The sequence below is a fragment of the Nyctibius grandis genome, chromosome 7 (assembly GCF_013368605.1).
Source record: "Nyctibius grandis isolate bNycGra1 chromosome 7, bNycGra1.pri, whole genome shotgun sequence".
NCBI classification, from domain to species: domain Eukaryota; kingdom Metazoa; phylum Chordata; class Aves; order Nyctibiiformes; family Nyctibiidae; genus Nyctibius; species Nyctibius grandis.
In genome coordinates, this window is record NC_090664.1 from 33,519,701 (window position 1) to 33,543,067 (window position 23,367).

The following is a 23,367-nucleotide window of genomic DNA, read 5'->3' on the forward strand; positions in this document are numbered from 1 at the left end:
CATACATAAAAGACTACCAGCGCTTCAGGTTTTGTAGAGGTGATTCCAAGCAGCTCAACCTCAAAACTCCTCAGGTAACAAACAATGGTTATCAGTCATCCAGTGACAAACTTGAGCTCTTAGCTCCCTTTTCGGTATGCTTGAATGACCAACAATAATCATAGCTGATGTAAGAGTTAGCAAAGCATACAAAGAAATTATGCCCTACTAACAAGTTACTGTATATACTAAATTATTTTCATTAAGTTCTTTCATTCAAAAGGAGCAAGGCCGCCTTCTCTTCTTCCACAGAACGTACAGCTTCATATTCACCACCAAAATGTTTATATGGAGAATTAACTTCTCCTGCTCTTCAACTGTCAGGTAGAATTTTTAAAGACTGACTGTTCTTGCTTCTGGTGATCACCAAGGTGAAAGTTAAAAAGCTCTGTCACGTTTTAACCTGACAGACTTCCATATCAAAAATATCATTCTAATTTGAGGTACCCAGAGAATTTAATCACTGCTATGTTTCCTTTCAGAGGATATTCTGCTTTCAGCTCTTAATTTATTACTGCAATGCACTTTGCAATGAAAAGTGCTACATGAAATTTAATTTTATTCTACTCTTTCAGGGTCAGCACTGAATCCGAACACCTCTGATAACCTCAGACATTTCATCAGTATTAATTTCCCAATGGAACCATCACCGACCTAGCGACCCAAGTTTCCATTTTCTGAGAACTCTCGGATCACTAACTGTTCATCCCTAAGTTAATAATGACAACTCACTCAAGTGGTTTTTAGTATGTTTGAAATAGCCAATAGTGATTAACTGCAATAGTGTATCAGTTCCACGATGTCACTTTACGAAGTAAATCAAATTCAACCCCTTTTAGATTTGTTAGGCCTCAGTCATTCAAAAATGTATGCCACTGTGTAATTTTAATTGCACAAATATTTCTACTGATTTCGGTACAAATCATTCATATTATTCAGCTAAACCATACAGACGTTTAAAAAAAACAAAAACACAAAAACAAACATTACAGATATAAAGCTCAGTAACACCAATTACACAGCTAGATTGCTTAGTCAACCAAACAAAATTTGTAGATTTAAATGTGCAACCTTAATTCCTGCCTCTGCACATTCATATTATGCTCTTTGACAAAAGGAACAAAAAAGGTCATTGCGTTCATGCAATTATAAACGTCTAACATGCAGGCCGACAAGAATTCAATTCAGGTTACATAGGCATTCTCAAGCTGCAAGCCTTATCAGAGAGCAGGAGCTATTTGATCAGCCCATAACTTTACATTACCTAACAATGGAAACAGACTTTTGTTAAGCGATTCTGTCATCTCAAGGCACAGGCGCAAGTTACACCATCATCACAATACAGTCCTTAGGCTGGCTGGAGAGAAAAAAGCATCCTCCCCCTTATTCCTGAACATCACCTTGAGCCACCCTGCGCACCAGCCAAAATACTGCAGTACTGCTTGGATCAGTTGCTAGAAACCATTACTAAGTGAGATCCTGAAACCGTTTCAATAGCTAGCAAACACCATGGAAATATAAAGGTGGAACCACCAGCAGGGTTAATCCCTGTTGAAAAACAAACAGCTAAGTGAATCCAGAAGAACTAGCTGCTGCATGAAGCTTAGGCTGTGTCCGTGCTTATCATGGACAGAAACGGGATATAAAGCATGGCTGGGAGCTAGAGTTTGTAAAGACTCCCACTGGGTGTAAAATCCAGAAATCTGACATTAATATAATAGGCAAACCCATCTATTTTAGGGAGAAACATATTCTATATATCTCATTTCTCAGCCAGCTCTGATGAATACAGCTAAATACAGCCGCTGATAAAAGGGACTGCAAAATGTATTCATGTAAAGTTATGCAAACAAGTCTACACTGACCTTTACACAAAATTAAATATCAAAGCTTTTCCTACGCTAATTCAGTATATAAGTCAGGAGCAGAAGAATCACTGATTTTAAAAAAAGGAGTTAAATTTTCATTAATGTTCCTACACCTGAGGTTAGAAGTATGTACTGCATACAACCGCTCTGCAGGCTCCTGGAGCTGGTACATGATTACACGGTAGCATTTCTATCTAAACAGACAGGGTGAATGACTTCTCCAGACAAGATGCTGTGTGCGCTAACATGTAAAAATTAAGGCGTGGTCCCAAGAAACACACAAAACAATTCCATCTGTCTTAAGCAGGGACATACTAAGAGTAAAACTAGTAATCACTGTACTGTATAAATGCAGTGTCTTACTGACTACAACACAATAACAGATATTATGCTGAAAAACTATCCTTCTCTAAACTCATTTGTTTCTTTTAAATTACATGTTCTTGGACCCATCTGTGAGAACTGGGAGGTTAATTATGATAGTACATTGCATAATTCCACAGCTAAATGCTGAAGTAGTTCTACATAAATGTCATGTGTTTGTCTTAGAAAAACTAAAAAGATTAATTAGGAGGCCAAGCCCAAGACTTTGGAAATAATACTCTAACACAATTAGATCGTTACACTCTGTACTATGTAAATTGAAGTTTTAATTAGTAGGTAAAACACTAGTCATGGCAAAAAAATAATCATCCAAAATTCTAAATTGCATGCACCAGTCTTCTTTTTTACTGACATCGCTTATAAAAAGACACTATGCACAAGGCAGTCACAACAAAAGCCATTTAAACTTGATACGTGCTTTTGATGAAGCAACTACCTGTTAAGCATTTCAGTCCTGTTCTTCTTACCTACATTATCCTCAGCTATTTTAAAGTTATCTGATCACATCAGTAAAGAAAAAGTTCTAATAAACTATAACTAGGAAGCAGAGTGAGGAAAAGTCAACTGAACAGTACAAGGTCCTTCAAGAGCCCTAGTAGCCACTTCTCCATCTCTGAATCTGGTCTAGCCTAGCCTTCCACTTTTAGCCCACTCCGCTACAAAGCATCATCTCTTATAGCCTCCACTCTCCTGAAGAAAGCAAAGGGTTGTTTTGGCCTGATCCATAGATCACCTTTGGTAAAGAGAGCTTTTCCATCAAATTCAATACATTCTGGACCATACCCAGAACTTCAGTTACTTTACTCACCACATATTCAAACACAAGTGTCAAGGTCTCCTTGGTGTGAATGATGTCGTGAAGCAGCACAATGTTAGCATGTTTCAGTCCTTTCAAAAGAGAAGCTGAAAAGCAAAACATACACATTATCTTAAAAAGGATCCAAATATTTTACATTGATTGGCTTTTTTTTTAGTGACTTGGAAATCATCTGAGTTTCATAACCTGACAAGCAATAGTTGTGCTTTAGCATCTTCTGTATCCATGAGTTCAACACATTCAGTGCGTTTGAAGATCATGCCTTCCCATTCAGTGCTATTTTCTCCACCTTGTTGGTCAAACTCAACCTGTGGCTAGAGATGCTTTCCTTACGTAGCCTCCTCTAAGTGAATCAATCACTCACATCTGATCAACCAGATACCAAGTTTGCTTTTATGCTGAAAGATAATTTTTTGTCTCATAAGTCAAGTGTGTCTTTTCAAAACATCATCTTTCCTATCCAATACAACAGACCTGCTTTCTAAACAACGTGCAACATCTGTCCTAAGAATAGTGTTTTAAATAATAATTCTCCTTTCTCTCAAACATAACACAGGTTTGATGGAATCATTTGTATTAGCTCATGAGAATAAGTACATGGTATTTCCTCACCATATTTTTTTATTTTTAATGGCACTAGCTCATGTTTTCAGACTATTGACAAATACAGACTTATCTAGTGAACTTCCAGGTGATCTTCACTAAATTTCTTTTACACCATAATACATATTTAATGTTCATACTATATTACATATTTAATGTTCCACAAGACGTGGCATATTTTAGCAATACATGCTGACATGTCGTGTGCTGTTATCAATGTCATTCTGTCGTTGGTGCCTTGTCAACTCACGTATGCATCTGAGCAGGACTACCAGTCACCATAGCAAAGTAAATAATAGATACAATGACATGCAAATGAGTGGCATATTTCTGTACTGAATAATGTGGAACTTTCTTCTGCCACCATTCTTCTTTTGTCAAAGAAAATAATGAAACACCAAATGTGTGTCTCACTCCACTACTGTGCAAAATGGAAGCTACGGAGCTTCCGCAGCACTACTACCCCTTGTTGTCCTATTGAGGGTGCTCCACCAGGCTGAGGTAACTCCAGGGGTCATCTGGCTTTGCATTACAGTAAGTACATATCATCTCTCATACTGGTCTTCAAGAGATCGATCTGACAAGCTGATCACACTAGGAAGCAACACAATAGCAACATGGCATCTGGCTGAATCAATGTTCCTCTACAAGCATCCTCAGCAGCAAAACTCTGGAGTTCATGCTAGGCAGAAGGTAGACAGCAAAGGAGAAAATACCACACAGAGCTTCAAAGCAAGTATATCACAGATGTCCTGATGACCAGATTGCAAACCTGTGAGCAAGCTCCATGACCAGGAATGAGGCAACCCTTCAACCTGGCTGAAGAAGTGAGAAGAAATGTTTCAGAAGAACTTGCTTTGGCCTGCGCTCCCCAACTCGTGCTATTCAGAGAGTCAGCATGGATTCTCCCCTCTTACAGCCTCAATATTCAATATCTGCCATATATTACAAGAACTACAAAACATCACCTGCAGGGTGAGATTTCTGTCTTCTCCATTAGCACAAGTGAAATACAGTAAATAATATAGCACAGAGAGCAAATCATCTTCATTGCACTGATTTTATGCTGTGGAAATATGATGCAATTCCACTATCAATTTATATTGTGAGAAACCAAGTATAACTGACGAAAGTAAGAGAATTACCCTGTGTGCTCTTCTATCAAGACTCTTATCAGTAAGATTACCTGTCTTTGTGAAAACACTGCTTTGTGTCTTAAAAGAGGGGGAAAAAAGGAAATTGAAAAAAAAAAAAAGTTGTCTGAAATAAGAAAGCTGTTTCTTCCTCCACAGAGTACTTTAAAAACAAAATGAATGAACTGATGGTGCTTGGTGTGTTTTCTTCCAGAAACGCCCCCTTCAGAACAAACGACCAACACACCTCCTCTTTTGGGCAACTTTTTGCTCGAAGGGGATAGAACTTTGGATGAACTCCACTAATTCAAAGACAAAATCCAGAAATTCACATCCAAGAGAATGAAAAAGAGTCCAGGGAATCTATCAGCATCAGCCTGAGATAAGTCTGACTTCACCTTTGAAGCTGCCAATGCAGCTGCTACTGGAGCTCAGCAAGAAGTGAGGTGCTGCTGTGCCTGGTGTTACTTCTAGAACAAAATAATTCTCCCAAAGAATGCCATCTCCATCCAGTGATTATCACCCACAGATTTCACAGAGTTGTTTTCAGTTAAAATAAAAAGACTAAAATATTGTTGAAAAAGCATTGCAACAACTCACAAAAGTGGGATCAATGTACTAGTATTCACTGTATCCTTAGCATGTATTTTTAAAAACAAAATTATATAATGCTGCTTGAAAACTGCTGGCACTGTTTTTTTTACCCTTGGTGTTAAGTGTAAGATAAACAGATGGCAGCACTTTTAATTCATTTCCCCAAAGAGTTTTGAGGAGGCACAGCAGCAAATAATGCTAAAATGCCTTTTTAAAATACTTTGGGCAAAATATTATACGCATTTGAATGGGCAGGTGCTTGCTCTGTCACCTGTGTTTGCACATTCTAGCAGTAAAAAACAGGGCAGAGGAACTGGTGACATACTTCAATAAGTAACGATATCCATTATGATAATTTCTGAGACTTGTACATAAGTTCATGTCCTGAGCCACTAAAAGTACCAACACTCAGCACTTCTCCATCAAGGGCTAATAACCGTATTTGCATACCTAAAGGAAACACATTGTATTTGCTTGAATAACCATCACAGACTTCTCCTCCAGCAAGGGGATGCTCTCATCTATTATGAGGTCCTGGCAAACTGCCTTATTGCTTGTGTTGATCAAGGAGCTTTTTGCTGTTCCCAGATGAGCTGGGTTCTAAAGTACGCTCGCTCCATGAGCAAGCCAAGCCAGATGGACTGCAGCCAACTCCTACCCAAAACCTGAGTAGCATCCATAAATCAGAGCTTTGCTCCCTGCAGGGTTTACAGCATCAGCTCAGGCCTGACACTCCATTAACAAAGCCTTATGACTTTTAGATCAGCCTTGACTTAGCTCTAGAAAACTTGGAGTGTTTTGAAAAAGGCTATTCCAGTATGCCCATAAAGTAACATCTTGCAGCTGTATGTCAAAACCCACAAAAGTAACTATTACTGTCAACTCGAAGCCGCATGCAAGAAGAATTTTTCACTAGCAGCACTAGCAAAGACGGCACTTTCAGATATGCCAAATACATTAGGGTTGAACATTAATTATGGAGCTCAGATCATCCTACCACAATTAATTCAGTCTTGCAATTCCCGACTATCATCTTGTTCTCACTTTGTGAAAAATCACAAATCTCCACTGTGGCCCTAGTTAGAAGCATCACCCATGATTTCCAAATTGTCTGTTTCAGTGACCTGGAAGCTTTTCTCAGCAGTAGCAGAAGAACTCAACCTCATACTGCTCATATTCATTGTAATGTACAACTGCTGCTGATATTCTCTCAGATTTCCTACTACATGCGAAAGCTGTGATATTCCCACCATTTTTCTAAAAAGTATAGCTATGAAAATGCCTCCTTTGCTCAGTATATAGTAGTTGAGGTGTCCTCTGGGGCTACCAGGCATCAGTGCTCAGCATTTCCCATGCTACTCCTCACATGCAATGTTCACCCTTTCTCACTGTCACTCTAGGAGGACATCTCTCGTTGGGTGTTTTACTCTTGAAGACAGCATGTCATGACAGTTTGCACCCATCTAATATTGTTAATGTAACTGTGCACCTTTGCTGCCCTGTTTAATTTCTGAGACACCAAAGGACGCACGTTCTAGTCAGTAACACAAATTTGTGAGAGCAAGTAATTTGTTGTGCTTCAGAGCCAAACAATGTATCTGTAAAATTCTGTGGCTTGTCACACTCTGCAGACACGATGGTGCTCTCTGACAGAGTGCCAACTTGCTCTCATAAACAGTTGGGTTCAGTCTCTTCACTCTGAGCTCTCCTAGAAAGGCATCTTTAGTGAGAAAACATTCATGGGTTTTTTCCTTGATCATGTCTTCTGAACAAACATACTCAAATGCATCTACCTGCCTGCTTCCCTTCCCAGCAACTTATGTTTCCATCTACACATTTTCTACAGCAATTTTTAAAATTTGGCCTCGGAGCACAATGTCCCTAATGCTTCTCAACCACTCCCCACACAGCAGGACTTTCTGTGTGCAAAACATTACTTACAGTTCTAGCACAAAGACAGGAATTCAGCACTCTGTTGGTTTTGCAGTAATAAATGTGCAGAAATTTTCTCCTCAGAAATGCAGGCCCTATATCTACACTTTGCTATTTTCCAGTTCACCCATCTGAAATAATTTACTATGAGCAAACAGCTTTGCTTTCCTACAACCCTAATATGACAGAATTCAATTCAGTGAAAACTATACATTCTAGGTAAGACCACACTGACCACAGACTTCCCCTCTTCTCCCCACAGGATATATTCTGCAGAGTGATCATTGTTTATAATCCCAAGCAATTGATTTTAGAGCTGCACACCTATAAATGCACAGAATCAGTCAGCTTCCACTCTGATCTTAGTGGACACAATGCAATAAAGATAGATATAGATATAGATAGATAGATAGATATGTCACTGTTCAGCTTTGAAAGATTTCTAGGAAGAAGTTCTTAACAAATTTCCAAAGAATCTGTGATCTATAGGAAGAACAGAAAAAGCATCAAATCTTTCCCATGGGCTATTACATAGGCTTAGCTGAATTACCGTCTTTACAGCCAATTCCAACCTCATGACAAACTCTTCTAGATTTAACAAATGGCCCTTAGTCTAGTTTTCATTAAGTCAAAAAAAAAAAAATACAGTCTGGCATTAAGGAAGCACACAGTGCCTCACATCCTCGCAAGAAAGGATTTGCTAGCCCTTCAACTGTAGGCTGCTTTGCTGGAGGGACTACATGGATCACATTAGTTGCATTGACCTCCTCAGGCTGAAATTCAGGCTGACATGAGTGGGTTGAACTTTTAATCAAGTACTTTTTTAATTTGTGAAATTTCTACTTGCTGCTCCTACTTGAAAGTGTAGTAAGTATTAAAGAAGAAATACAGAAAAAGAGCCTGTGTAACAACACACAGGCACCTTCAGAGGTTCTTCTCACTATGGCTGTAGTCCCCTAAGCAAAAGGCAAGTCACAAACCTGCTGAAACCTCTTTGCCTATTGAACTGGAACAAAGCGTTGGAAGGACTGATCAGATAAGCTCCAAAAAGCACTACACTATGGTACTCTAACAGATATACAGAAGAGTGCTGCCATACAAAATGAAAGTCTCTTTCATTATGTTCTAGGTATAAATTTATTCATTGTGTATTGTTCCCAATGCTCTGCAGACACAAGTACAGACGGATGTTAAAAATAATGATACATCATCCTATTAAAGCCAGACTGTCATGGAAAAAGACTGTAATACGCTACTCATATCTTGTAGCAGCCAGTCATACCCTGCCTTTACTGTCCATTTCAGTATTCAAGAGGAGGAAACTGTGTAAACCAAAAATATGTCAGCGTGTAGAGAAAAGAACTTTCCAATACACGTAGCATCTAAAAGCAGGAGTCTTTCTACTACTTTTTTACGCACACATAGCTCCACTGGGACTAATAGCATAATCTACTAATAAAACTGTCACTGATTGTTATTAGTTTTGTTATCTTGCTGAATTTCAGACACAGTTTTTGTATAAATATCTATCTACCTTAGGCTAAGTTCTTTGGAAGTTTTCAGTCTGAACAGTTCCTTCCATCTCCCAAAAAACCAGCCTGTAGTGACAGCTTCTGTAACCCACTGAGCAACTTTCCCCTTGAAAAAAAACACCTCTAAATCCCATATTTTGGAGTAGAGACTCAAAATCTGGAAATAAAGAGGCCTTTAAAGTGGGAATACATATTTTTCTATCTCCATGAAAAACCTCTAAAATTTGGTCAAGTTAGAAGCTTTTGAAATTGCCTCTTTCGGTCAGACTATCAGCAGGGTGAAAGGAAGGAGGAATACAGAAAAGGGGAGAATAGCAGGAGGGGCTGTGACTCACAGTGGAAGTTAGGACAGCTGGGCAAGGAGAAGAAAAAGCCAGAGGACAACCGAACAGCCTTCACAGGTGGAAAAATGCTGGAAGTGTAAAGTGAGAGCATGTAGACAAGACAGAAAAGGGACAGGACACAGCACGCAGGGCAGGCACTCACACTTAGGGGGAAGCAGACAAGAGCCTACAGACACTAGTACATATTCTCCGCTGATGCCCATATCAGAACCCAAGATTCCCACAGATTACCAACCCACTGCTTTCAGTAGGAATCAGTGAAAATGCCTGGCAGTTTTCCTCATTCGCCTCCAATTTCAGTCTGCAAACAGAAGCAACCCATGACAGCTACCAGCTAGCATTTCAGTTCAAGCAGGACACATCTGTATGAGAGCTTGCAAACATGACTTAACATTGGAATGCAGATGCAACACTGGAAAATGGAATATGGATTTGCACTTACTTTTTCAAATGCTTAGGAAATGACATAAACAAAAATCCAAATTAAAATAAAGAACACCATGCCAAGCGCTCAAAGCAAAGATGGACTACAATTACAGGGGCTTCTGCAACACTAACTTAGCTTGTCCAAGATACACATTCCTAAAGTCACCACCGTGAGATAAGCCAGGGTAGGAGCTTTCAGCACACAGCTGCTTCATATCTATCTTGCATTTATCTTGCACTTTGACAACCTGTAAGTCCACAGCCTAACTTACCCTGCAGTGAGACCAACTTGTGTGCTTGTACCCATTAACTGTTCCCAGCTCTTTCATTTTTTTTTCCACCAATGGAAGAAGTGGTTGCTTAAATTTTATTTTTATACAGGCTCAGGTATGAACTTGATCCAGCTTTATTGTCCAGCTTCAGTGCAAGGACCTTGCTATCCATCAGAGAAGCTGAAAAGTCCATCAGGATCAAGTCATAAGAAAATCAACCTGATCTTTACCCTTACCTCTACCATTGGCTGAGCACCACATTACATCACTCAGGCTGATATTATCATCATGTTCCTCATTTTCTGGACATTGCAAGTTCTGATCTTCATTCACACTTATCAGAACCGCGGAATGTACATAATTATTACAGAACCCCATGTGACACTGTACACTGATATTACCCAATGTTATGGAAGTACTTTGAAAGTCATCTCAAAATCATAATTTAAAAGGACAGTCAGCAAGTGGGGTGCTGAGAAGACAAACAAATATTTAAGTAGTCAGAGTATAGTGATGAGTGTTCTAGAAAATCTCAAAACCATCTGCGTTTTAATAATGCACAGTAGGTGTATATAGACAGAGCCACCCATCAAGAACACAGAATTAAATTAATCGTTCATCATCTGAGACAGGCAGAGATACACAGCGGGAGCGAACATGGTGCTGTTGTGTAATTAAGGAATGAACAGTACAAGCCGAGGGACCAAATTAAGTTTTCACAGGTAAACTTAATTCTGACTACTTCTGAATGATTGACTTTGCAACTGTAGTAAAGATTCTTTGTTGTAAAGAATATACCTGCAATATTAGTATTACACTGTCTAAACAAGGGACTAAATAACTGAGTACCAGTACTGAAACTCCATCCCTGCTGAGGTCAGCACGAGTTTTGTTACTCACTTTTCACAATGCATCAATACGACAAGAAATCACTTAACTGTATGTACCTGCAATTAATAATTTTTTTGTACATAGAAGACAGAAAGGCATCCTAGGAAAGAATTTAACTGCATTAACATGAAACCCCGTTCCCTACCAGCACACTTTAACTACTACTTACAAATGTGGAATTCTACAGAAAAGCTATTTTTTAAAAAAATTACTTTTGGTATATTTCTCAGTGGGCCATTTCCTCCAGCAAAAATGCTGCATGAAAAGCAGACAAATTTGTCAGCATACACTTTAGGAGGCAGAAAAAAAAAAAGGCTTGTGGCATATGTCTTGCTATTTTTCAAAGACAGAGACAGAAGCCTTTAAAGGATCACGTCAATTTTCTTCCTCTGGGTGGGTGAGGCTCACCATGCCTCTTCGTCCACAGCTGGAAAATAACGCTGGAACGAACATGGCATCGCTTTGTCTCTTGTGGAATGATTTAGAGGTTGAAGAAAGGCAGTCTCAGTAGAGAGCTAGCAAACATTTATTTTTACAAATATTTTAATAAACAAAATCAATCACAGTGAAAATAAGGCACACTGTTCTGCAACTGAAAAGAGAACAGTGTGGAGTGGGTATGGGAAAAGAACAAGGATTTCACACTAAAGTGAATGAAATCCAGTCATAGCATAACTTACGCTGAAAAGCAACTCAAAATAATGAACTACTAGACTTTTAAGTGTAATTAGAATACGAATAATATCTAGAACATTTTAAAAACATTTTTAAGGACAGGAAATAACCTTAATTCTGGCTAGAACTCTTTGATGCCTATTATAAGATTTGTATTAAATTTTTCTTTCCCATCCAAAAATATGCTAAGCATGCAAACTACGAAATGGCAAGATTCCCTCAAGTAACTTGTAAACTAATTTCCAACACGAAAAGAAAACAAAAAGCAATAAAGGGATGAAGCAAGCTGGCAGACACTACAGCATCAAAACCCAGTAATAACTCAAGTGAAGGTTAAATTTTTTTTCCAGACTAAATCAGGTGAAAGAGATTGTATCAGTAACTGCTAGAGATGCTGTACCAACAACAGCAAAGCACTTTGGTGCCAACACTGCTGGTCATCCACTTTGCAATCACATCATCTGAAAATATGGTTGAAGTGTTCTTTTCACATCTAAAGGCCCTATCAGCTCACAAGGAACAGATATGCTGTCCTCCTTTTGCCTTTGCTCTCTGGTCTCTGCGTATTGTCTCAGTTCTCACCCTGTCATTTAATTGTCATTTACTCTTGCAGCACTCATCAACAATGTTAATTGAATTTAAGGTGCAAGCAATCGGGAGGAAACAGAAAACCATACAACAGACACACAGGATTTTTGCTTTATTCACCCTGAAATACAACTGAATCTAAACCAGGCTGACTGCAAGCTTTACAAATTTACCTTTAAATGCCAGTGAAGATCTGTATTACTATGTCACTGTCTAGAGCAGCATGTGCTTATTTAAACCTTGCGGACATTGTTCAAGTTTGAAATTTGTATTTTAAAGGACAAAAATTTACCTTTAAGCAAAAGATGGTAAGCCCTGCATGTTTCTTTAAAAAGCAGCTGGCCCTCAGACAAAGCGAGAGAGGTGCTAGAACAGAAAAGATGGGCTGAAGGAATGTCTCAGCTTCAGAGTTGACAGCCACAGCTGATAGCAATAGGGTGATGCGAAAGTTAAGTGATGCTTAGAAGAGACGTAGCTGAGGTAAGCTAGTCATTTCTATCCTCCTACTTTTGCTAAAAACATGCCCATAATTTTCAAGTACAGATTCACAATTACCTGTGTAGAAGCATGACACCAACCAAACTATGGATCCAAATACATCTTGGAAGGCATTCTGAGCAACAACATAATTAAAACACACCCCAGAAATGTGAGAAAATACATTAAAGGGATTTGCCAGCATAACCCATTAACACCACAGGTGGCAAGAATTTTTTTAAATTTTTCTTAAAAGGCCAACTCAACAGCCAACAGCTTGTCTGTCTACTACGTACATATATAAAACATCACTTCCCAGCCCCCTTGAAAATATACTCAGTTCTTCCATTCTGTTGTGTCATGCATCAATTATAATTACAGCAATTCACTGTTTGCTTTCCCAGACAAAATTCTTTTTATAGAATCATAGTAGTTAACAATGACAGTAGCAAAATTGATAGCACTGCCTCTTAGAGTACCAGTTCCTGTAAGATGACACTATTGCTTGTCAAACTTTAAAAAAATGTCCTCATCTTTTACAGTTTGTGTCTAACAGTCAAAACAGGTCAGCCTTTTCCAAGAGAGGACTAGAGAACAAACATGCTCTTTAATGTTTGTGACCTTTTCTTCAAACATTTATCAGATCTCATGCATTGAAAGGTGGCCTTCAAAAGTTACACTTCAGGTCAAGGACATGCTTTTTCTCGTTTCTTTGAAAATCTGTCCAATTTGTCAAAGTTTACATCTAGTCAGTGGAAAATTGTACTTTAAAGCTGCACTTCAGCAGCTAAAATCTCCCAGAGAATCCATCCTCCCTGAACACACTTAAACATTCAGATATGTGGCAGAATCAGAAGTAGTCTGAGCCAAGAAGGCTGGAATCCAACATCAGTTATAGATGGGACAGTGTCAGTGGCAAAACTCTTCTGACAGTTTCCCCAAAATCACAGTCCCAAACCTGTTCTGGGCTGAACACATCTCCAAGTCCCTTGCTCCATTTCTGCTCCCCTCTCTTCAACCCTGCCAGTGGCAAAAAGGTTGGGAAATGCTAGCCCTGTCCAGGTAGACTCCCCATCTCCATCCCATAGGCTCCTGGCTGAGTCACCAAGTCAGATACATAATTATCTGCAGGTGTTTTTCCAACAGTTTGTTGGGCTTTAACAATTATTGTTAATAAAATCTAGTCCTTCTGTACAGTTTAGCTTTCATTTCACTTGAGGAACTTTTATAAATTTGTTTACATAATTTTCAAAGATGTAGATCTATAATTCTGTCAATGATTTTACAAGGTTAATGGTCTCTGTAATTACAACAAATGAATGAGAAGCTGAACTACTTTAAATTTATGCACTTCAGTCAACCATAATAACAGCAAACTGCAAAGAACTTGGATATATGAAACAGAGTAAAACACACCTTTTGCTGACTGCTCCAAAGCAATGTACAAAAAAGGACGTGCTCATCTTAATGGTGTGCTTAGACTCTTAAGTATTTTGAAACCTAAAATCCTAAGAATAGAGATTAATGCAAATTCTATTCTAATTTCCAGACCTAGATGCATCTGAGAAACACTTTTACTCCCAGAGGTATACTTTAAAGTAAAAAAACACACACCAGAATAAAAGCTCATAATGTGATACTGAAGGCTCAAAAGCATAGATTCTCTTTTCAGATGCATATCTATTATCCAAGATGTTTTTCATTTAATTTAAAACCTCATTTTCTTTTATTATTTTATTTAAACCTCAAGCTTTTAATTAGTATATTTTTACATATGGAATTTATTATGGAACTAAAACTTCTGTCATCTAAACTTCACTAAAGAACTTGATTTAACAGCAACAACATAACAGAAGTTCATTCTAGAAAAAAGGAAAGGAATAAAATCTCCTGATACCTAAGGCTTTTTTTAAGGACCAGAGGTCTCCTATTGCCTCAGAGAGGTTAGAAGTTGCTTCATGCTCTTGAACTCTGATCAGCAGTTATTCATATGCAACAAAACAAATTCTTTGAATGTGACATTCTACCTTCTTGTCCATAGCCATAAAAGTGGATGAAAAACATGAATGCATGGGCTGATGGTGAGATGGGAAGGCTATTAATGCATTTCATAAGCCTCTTGGACTACTGGCAGAAATCCGACAGAAAGGTGCTAAGAAAGTCTTGAACCCATTATCCACAGATGTCTACTCTTATAAGTTATTTAGTTTGACCTCCTCAATAGAAGGAGCAATTTTCAAGCTCATAAATTTTTACTGAGCATATTTTTAGAAAGACACTCATCCTCTCGCAACAACCCAGCCGTAAAAGTGCCCCCAACCCTCATCCACGTTTGTCAGAGTGCGAAGTCCATCTAATCCTTATGCTGATAACTTAAGCAAAGCCTATTTAATCAGGCTTTGAATGGAGACTAGACATTGCTCCAAAATCTGTTCTTTTGCCTTTATAAATATGTGTGCTTATTTGTACCAGCAAGACTGAGAGACAGCAGCATACAGACACACGTCTATACCTATCACTTGATTTAGTTTGTGAGCCGCAGCTACAATCCTTAGTTTCACCACTGGCATCCAAAATAAATCTTTTTTGATTATGCAAATAGTCCTCTGCTTTGTAAATAGGGCCTCAAGTGACTCAAATGTTAATTCTGTTAGAAATCTTGATGCAAAGCCAGTATTTCAACCATGTCAGCTTTATAACCAAGACTTTCTGAGAAACAGGTAATAGCAAATTGAAAAATATTTTTTCAGACCACAAATACATTGAGATAAAGTAACATGGAAAAGTGCAAAAAAGTTCTTTACAGCTTTTTGCCAATGGGTGTACAACCTGCTGGGCTTTGCTTTGAGTTAGATGCCCCTTTAGAAACTGGCAGTTTCCTACTGGCGGCATCATAGGCACGGCTACGCTGAGAAAACCAGAAATGAAACAACAAAAGCAAATTTTCATCTTGGCCAGAGTTTAATGTGCTAAATGTTTGGGGTTTGCATCTTTTCACTTTCTTAATAAAACCCTCACACAATCCAGTGAATGTTTGTATGAAAATGTTCTTGCCAGCATTCAACACATTTTTCAAGCCCTCACAGCACACAAAAGAGCAAGCGTGCACCCTGGATTTCAAAGAAACAGGGGGAAAGGAAGTGAGTGCGTGTGTGCGCGTGTGCGTGCGTGTGTGTGTGATCCTGCCATTTGAGGGTGAAATGTGTAAAAAGCAGAATATATTTTTTTTCCAGTTATAAAATTTTGAAAATATTTGGACCACATAAAAGTAGGTCAATTTTGACTGCTTCCAAACCAGAACTTCAACATATATTGACTTAACAGCTTTTCTTTTTACTTTGCAAGTACAGGTTTGATTTTTTTTCCAGTCAGTTGTATTTAACCTATCACATGAACTTAGATTACTTTGTCCTTTCCAGTTTTAAGAGATATGAGGGAAGGAGGATGTTTTCAGATGGAAGCCAGCCACACTGGCACTGCTATCATCCTGTCTGTGAAGCTAGCATGGTGGTACACCAAGATTCCTACCACATTCTTGACTTTCTTGATTGCTTCCACTCAGGGAAAACCAGGTGATAAATAGACTAAATAAAACCTGAGGATTTTTGTTATATAATTACCTGAGCTGTACAACTAAGATGGGCTTCACATATCCAACTCAAACAATCAGCTGAAGTTACCCATAGACACAAAAAGGGTGTTAGGAATCTCCCACAGGAGATACAGAGCAAAACATTAAATGCTTAAAATTAGCTCTCATTGACAGTGCAAGCTTTGAGCATCTTCTTAAAACAAAATCCACAGCATCCTTATTCACATTAACCCCTTCCTAACGTCTCAAAGTAACAGTCAAAGAAAACTGGTCGGTACCACTTCAGCACTGATTAAGGGAACTCTGAATCAAGCTTCACAAAACAAGGAGGAAAAACAAGCTATATCAGATCAGAACAGCTATAAATCACTAAGTTTAGCACAGCTAATATATCCTTACTTACAAGGCTTCCTCCGTTCATTTTGTTCTTCATTCACTTTTCAGTTAGCTCCAGCTAAATTTGCTGCCAGCTGAGAAGCTGTGGGAGTTTGTGACAAGTGTCCCAGACCTTAAAATTCAGAAATCTACAGTTCCAGATTCTACAGCTGTATATCCCATAGTGATTACTGTTAAGACTCCACCATAATGGCTTGGATTTTAATAAATGGGTCAGAGGTGGAAGGTCATGATATCCTATTACCAGTTTCTGAACCATCCATTCCCCCTTCATCTCAGCAGAAAAAGGCGATACATTATCAGCTTCCTTTTTTATATTGCTTACTCGGGAGGAACATTCCCAAGTAAAATAATGTGGATATTCATTTTCATTTCTTTGAAGAAGACAGTAAAGGTCAATTTCTAATTTTGAAATGCTACTCTCTTCATATTGATTATAAAGCCTGAAAGCAGTAACTCCACCCTTGCTGCAAGAGATCCCATTACGAAGCATGTATTTCAGCTCCATTATAATTCCTGAATGATAAATCTCTCGCCTCTCTCAGTAAAAACTGAAAAATTGAACGAAAATGTTTGCAATGCAATCTTCAGCCTATGGAAAAATACAAGAGAGGAAAAGGAGCAGTGCTGTCTCCTGAAGGAATGGCCTGACCCAGACAACAGTGCCTACAGCATATAATTTCAAGATAACATGTATTTGCTAACACTTTTTCCATTGTTTTGATTATAACTGATATTTTCCTTCCTGTGAGGAAGGTATTAGTGCATGCTGCTTATTGACTACAGTGGCTGCTGTCATATTTCACGCCAGTACAAAGATGTAGGCTACTGAAAATATTTCCCAAGAACTTTGAAGTTTAGAAAGAATTCATGTTTAAAATCTTAAGCAAAGCACAGTAATCTAAACATAGCTTTTTACCATACTGGGATTTATTACTTCCCTGAATAGACAACATATTTAAGGAAGAATCGAATCATTACCACAAAAGATGGGAATAAAAGGCAGCAGAGCAAAATACTGCAGTAGCCTCATTCTCTTTCAGGCTGCCTGCCTTCTCAACTAGCAAGCCTCTTCTAAAGGCATGGCCCCATCATTTACAAATAAGAATCTTTCTCCCTTTCATATAAGAGTGATTTATATAGATATTAAGACAAAATAGCATCTTGTGTCTGGAAACGGACTAATGGTACTTAGTTTTAGGACCTGCTTATAAAGAAGTTACAAATTTGCAATAACCTAGTTGGATTTTTTCCAAAGGAAAAAAAAAAGTACTTATTGTGCTGTGGATGGAGGCAAAAGCATTGAAAACAAAGGCACCACTGTGGATCCAATAGTAGCATATGCACATCTTGATACTCACGCCTGAAGAACCAGGACTGTTTCATACCGTATTTCTAAATAAATTACACACATCAGGAGAATTAGGATAATTCGTTCATGAACTTGGTGTGTTAAAAACACAAAAAATTGTTTTGATGATGTGTTTATGAATGATGACTGTAGTCAGGAGCAAGAAGATGGCCATGTGTCTCAGACCCAACTTCTGACAAAAATGAACATCTTTCATGGGAAGCATTTTATCTTTGTCTAGATGTGGGTACACATCCAACTCACATTAGACATTCTCTGGGTTGATGAAAGCCACTATGCAACTATTCACAAAGGATTTGGTTGTTTGGGGGACAGGGTTAATTGGCTTTATGTGTCAAGTCTTTAAGATATACATGAGACACATACCCACACAACATATATATGCACCCCCAGACTTCTTTCCATACATGTAGTGATGTATTTCCTTCAAGGGGGGAGAGATTTAACAGCAGGAAACCAGACAACCTTCCCACATCCTTATTTTGTATTTACCCGAAGCTGAAACCAGTTCTGCTGAGACACAACAGTCACCTACTAGTTTAACAGGCACAAAAGACTAAGGAGAAAACTCAAGCTAATTGAACTGTTTGAAACACTGAGTTGCCATCTCGCTCCGATACTTTCAAAATCCAGGACACAGCAGTGGAAAAACACACACAAAGCACTCAGAGGTCTTGACAAAGACAAATGTCTCTCTGCAGGTTCAAAGTCCCCACTTCAATCACAAGGCTAAATGGTACTGTTGCTAAGATTACTCCTTTCACAAAAGGGAGATATAACAGAAAAAACAATTTGAAGAATTGGCTAGGTTCAGGAGACATTTCTTTGCCTCAACACCAGACAATATCAAAGTTTTATTTCACCAGGTGGCCATGGAAGGTATTGGCACTTCAAAGGAATCTCCCTTAGGATCTCTAAGCAATTCAAGCTGAGATGCCATCACTTGCTAGCATCTCCATTCATATTAACAACCAGCTAGTATCTGTATCACCAATTCAATCCACTCCAATTGGGATATGGCCACAGGGTAAGAACTAATGCTGCTTGGAGCAGGATTAGCTTAGTTCTACATTTTATGGTGGTAGCATGTGCCATAAGAGGAGGTTAAATTTGCACGCAGCATAAAAAGACTGACCCTCACCAACTGCCACTCTAACAAGAAAGCCATGAGGGCTGCATAAGGGTTCTGTACGACTTATAGTTACATATTATAGTTATATATGAAGAAAGGATTGCCACCTTTCTTTTATCCTCCATATTCTGTAATTGCCATCTTTTTTTCTACCTTTCCCATCATACTATGAGGGACAGCGAGAGCAGCAGACCACACAAATCTGTACAGCAACAGTTCCAACTCCTGCATTAAATAGGGAAGAGAAGAAAAGTTTTTCGAGTAGAAGAAAACTGCTCAGAACAGAAGGCCCCAGCAGGGCCAAAAACCAAGTCAGAGAGCCCTGAAACTCAGGTCAGAGGAAACTGTAGGTAAATACCTTACTGAGAAGGGTTCAATGGCACCCCTGAACTAATGGATTTGTAACCTTCTAGTGCTGGAACTAGCATGAGATCCCTTATCCAACACCTTCCATGTGAATACTGAAGATGCACAGACAACTTCTTCAGTGGAAGTAGGGCAGAGTCTGAAAGGTCTACCATTAATCTAACTGATAACAAGGATGAGGAAAGGATTCCTGATGGCGAAATTACATTTAAAAAAAGAAAAAATCCTCAAGGTGTCACCCCATTCTTTTGGAATTAAACCTTGCAAGAGAGGTCAAGGACAACAGAAAGGGCTTCTTCAAATACATTGCAGGTAAAGCCAACACTAGAGGCAATGTAGGCCCACTGAGGAATGAGGTGGGGGCCCTGGAGACAGAGGATAAAAAGAAGGCGGAGTTACTGAATGCCTTCTTTGCCTCTGTCTATACTGCTGGAGGCTATCCTGAGGAGCCCCGGACCCCTGAGGCCCCAGAAGAAGTCAGGATAGAGGAGGAGTCTGTCTTGGTAGATGAGGGCTGAGTCAGGGACCAATTAAGCAATCTGGACATCCATAAATCCATGGGCCCTGATGGGATGCACCCGCAGGTGCTGAGGGAGCTGGCGGAAGTCATTGCTAGGCCACTCTCTATCATCTTTGCTAAGTCGTGGGCAACGGGAGAGGTGCCTGAGGACTGGAGGAAAGCGAATGTCACTCCAGTCTTCAAAAAGGGCAAGAAGAAGGACCCGGGTAACTATAGATCCGTCAGCCTCACCTCCATCCCCGGAAAGGTGATGGAACAACTTGTCCTTGGTGCTGTCTCTAGGCACATCAAGGATAGGAGGATCATTAGGGGCAGTCAACATGGCTTCACCAAGGGGAAGTCATGCTTAACCAGCTTCATAGCCTTTTATGAGGACATAACCCGGTGGATAGATGATGGTAAAGCTGTGGATGTGGTCTATCTCGATTTCAGTAGAGCGTTTGACACGGTCTCCCACAGCATCCTCGCAGCTAAACTGAGGAAGTGTGGTCTGGATGATCGGATAGTGAGGTGGATTGTGAACTGGCTGAAGGAAAGAAGCCAGAGAGTGGTGGTCAATGGGACAGAGTCCAGTTGGAGACCTGTATCTAGTGGAGTCCCTCAAGAGTCGGTACTGGGCCCAGTGCTATTCAATATATTCATTAATGACTTGGATGAGGGAATAGAGTGCACTGTCAGCAAGTTCGCTGATGACACAAAACTGGGAGGAGTGGCTGACACAACGGAAGGCTGTGCTGCCATTCAGAGGGATCTAGACAAGCTGGAGAGTTGGGCGAGGAGAAATTTAATGAAATATAACAAGGGCAAGTGTAGAGTCCTGCATCTGGGCAAGAACAACTCCAGGTATGAGTACAAGTTGGGGATAGACCTGTTGGAGAGCAGCATAGGGGAAAGGGACCTGGGGGTCCTAGTGGACAGCAGGATGACCATGAGCCAGCAATGTGCCCTTGTGGCCAAGAAGGCCAATGGCATCCTGGGGTGGATTAGAAGGGGTGTGGTTAGTAGGTCAAGAGAGGTTCTCCTCCCCCTCTACTCTGCCCTGGTGAGGCCGCATCTGGAATATTGTGTCCAGTTCTGGGCCCCTCAGTTCAAGAAGGACAGGGAACTGCTAGAGAGAGTCCAGCGCAGAGCCACGAAGATGATTAAGGGAGTGGAACATCTCCCTTATGAGGAGAGGCTGAGGGAGCTGGGTCTCTTTAGCTTAGAGAAGAGGAGACTGAGGGGTGACCTCATTAATGTTTATAAATATGTAAAGGGCAAGTGTCAAGAGGATGGAGCCAGGCTCTTCTCAGTGACATCCCTTGACAGGACAAGGGGCAATGGGTGCAAGCTGGAACACAGGAGGTTCCGCATAAATATGAGGAAAAACTTCTTTACGGTGAGGGTAACCGAACACTGGAACAGGCTGCCCAGAGAGGTTGTGGAGTCTCCTTCTCTGGAGACATTCAAAACCCGCCTGGACGCGTTCCTGTGTGATATGATCTAGGCAATCCTGCTCCGGCAGGGGGATTGGACTAGATGATCTTCCGAGGTCCCTTCCAATCCCTAACATTCTGTGATTCTGTGATTCTTGCTCGAACTGTGCCCAAGAACAAAAGCCAGAAGAAGGTCACATCTGGCACATCAAAAGTACTGAATGAAGATTCAATTGATACAGCCGTGTTCTGTCTCAGCGGGCAACAGATAAAATATTGGAGGGGGAATGAGAGGAGAACAGAGGGGACAGAATATTCTGTGGAACAGATTTAGCTCTATGAAGCTGGATAATTTGGAATTTTCATTTGTACTTCTCAGAAAAGCATGACAATTTTCCCACATGATGGGTGTTCATTATAGAGTTTAAAATTTATATCACAATTCCCAAAAGGAAACACCATAATTTATATTGCATTTACGTAATCCCAGATCTCCTGAAGGTTTTATAATTGTGAGAAACACTAATTTGTTAGAACAAGAAAAAAGAAAAACAGGAAAGGTTATGCTCAGCCTACAAATAGCAAGGAAGAAAGAAACAAGCAGGACCCTACATGGACAGAAGCCTTCGTTCAGTCCACCAAAAAGAAGTGAGGAGGGAGCACGGCGCAATTTGGACACACTGAAAAGCAAGATACAATAACACCACAGTAACCACTAGCTCTGTATCTGAGACTGGAAAACTATCAGCTCTCTCATGTTCATCTGAGATGACCAGAAATTCAGTCCCACCTGTTTCAGCCAGTCAGTCCAACTGCTTTCAGAGCAAGGCAAATGAATACTGTCAGAAAAAAAAATTAGCAGCCAGTCAGGGCTGGGGAGAACAGCAGGAGGGAAAGCAGAATAAAGACAAAAGCTCCTCCAGCTTCGAAGCTCCACATCGCTGAGGGCCTAACATACTTCTCTCGGACATACAGAAATGCACACAAACACAGGAGAAAGCACAAATGAAACATGGTTGAAAATCTGAGCTATCAAAAAACGTTCAGTCATAGAAACTCCAAAAATTGAAGGTAATTTTTCTATTATTAATGTTCAGCAAGAATGAATAGACACTGTGCATTTAATAATAAGTAACATTCAAAAGTCTTGGAAATTTTAAAAGCTGACTTCATTCCATTAGAAAGGTCCCAGGAACATCCTTTTCCAAATGTACTGTGGTTTTTGAAGCCCAACCTGTCTTAATTTGGAAATTCCCCTTTTATCTTGAGGAAGCATACAGTTCGGGTAAGGCTGCAGGATGCCCATAACAGAGAGGCCAGACAGAGAAATTACAATTGCTGGAGTTTCTTGACTTTTTAATACTTCTTGACCTTAAATATCTAGCGACAAAGTGTCCCAGAAGTTCTTGGCTTGTGTGTTTTATTTTTAACAACATTGAAAAACAAAGCTGTTATGACTACAAGCTGCACTGGCTTTGCAGGGAAATTGAGCTGTAGCTATTTAGCCTGAAGTAGGCACCAGCTCTGCCAACTCTGTAGGCAATGAAAAAGTTCCCCCAGCTACAGTCAAACTACTGTCCTTTTCTTTTTTTATTTAATGCTCCAAAGCAATGTGGCTTTTGAGGAGAGTAAACTTATTCTCAGACTCTAAAAACATAAAGACACAAATCCCCTATAGTAACTCATGTGACATGCATGCTCAGAATAGTTACATCTCCATAATCTTAAACGTAATCTCTTGAAGTTCCCTGAGGCTTGTTGAGCCAGACACATATGAAGCTTTCAGGCATTTCAGTTATGGAAATTTATACTTCTTGACTGGACTTTGTGAAGGAAATGTGAAAGTCCTCCAAACTCCTATCACTCAAAAGAAAGCAGCAGTCAAGCTTCCTTAATTAAAAAAAAAAAAAAAAAAAAAGCATAAAAGGAAGACTAGGTTTATTTTTTGTAACAGGATGACTTAACTTCAAAAAAAAAGAATAATTTTCTCTTTACTGGC

General features: G+C 39.6%; 1 protein-coding gene across 3 annotated transcripts in view; it reads right to left on the reverse strand.

The window, feature by feature from the left end:
• CDK14 (cyclin dependent kinase 14) overlaps positions 1–23,367 on the reverse strand; it is a 343,381-nt gene that overhangs the window by 204,846 nt on the left and 115,168 nt on the right. For all 3 annotated transcript variants that reach the window (XM_068405279.1, XM_068405281.1, XM_068405280.1), the window contains exon 6: positions 3,100–3,194. In XM_068405279.1, coding sequence (XP_068261380.1) covers positions 3,100–3,194 — 95 coding nt within the window. The remainder of the gene's footprint in view (positions 1–3,099; positions 3,195–23,367) is intronic.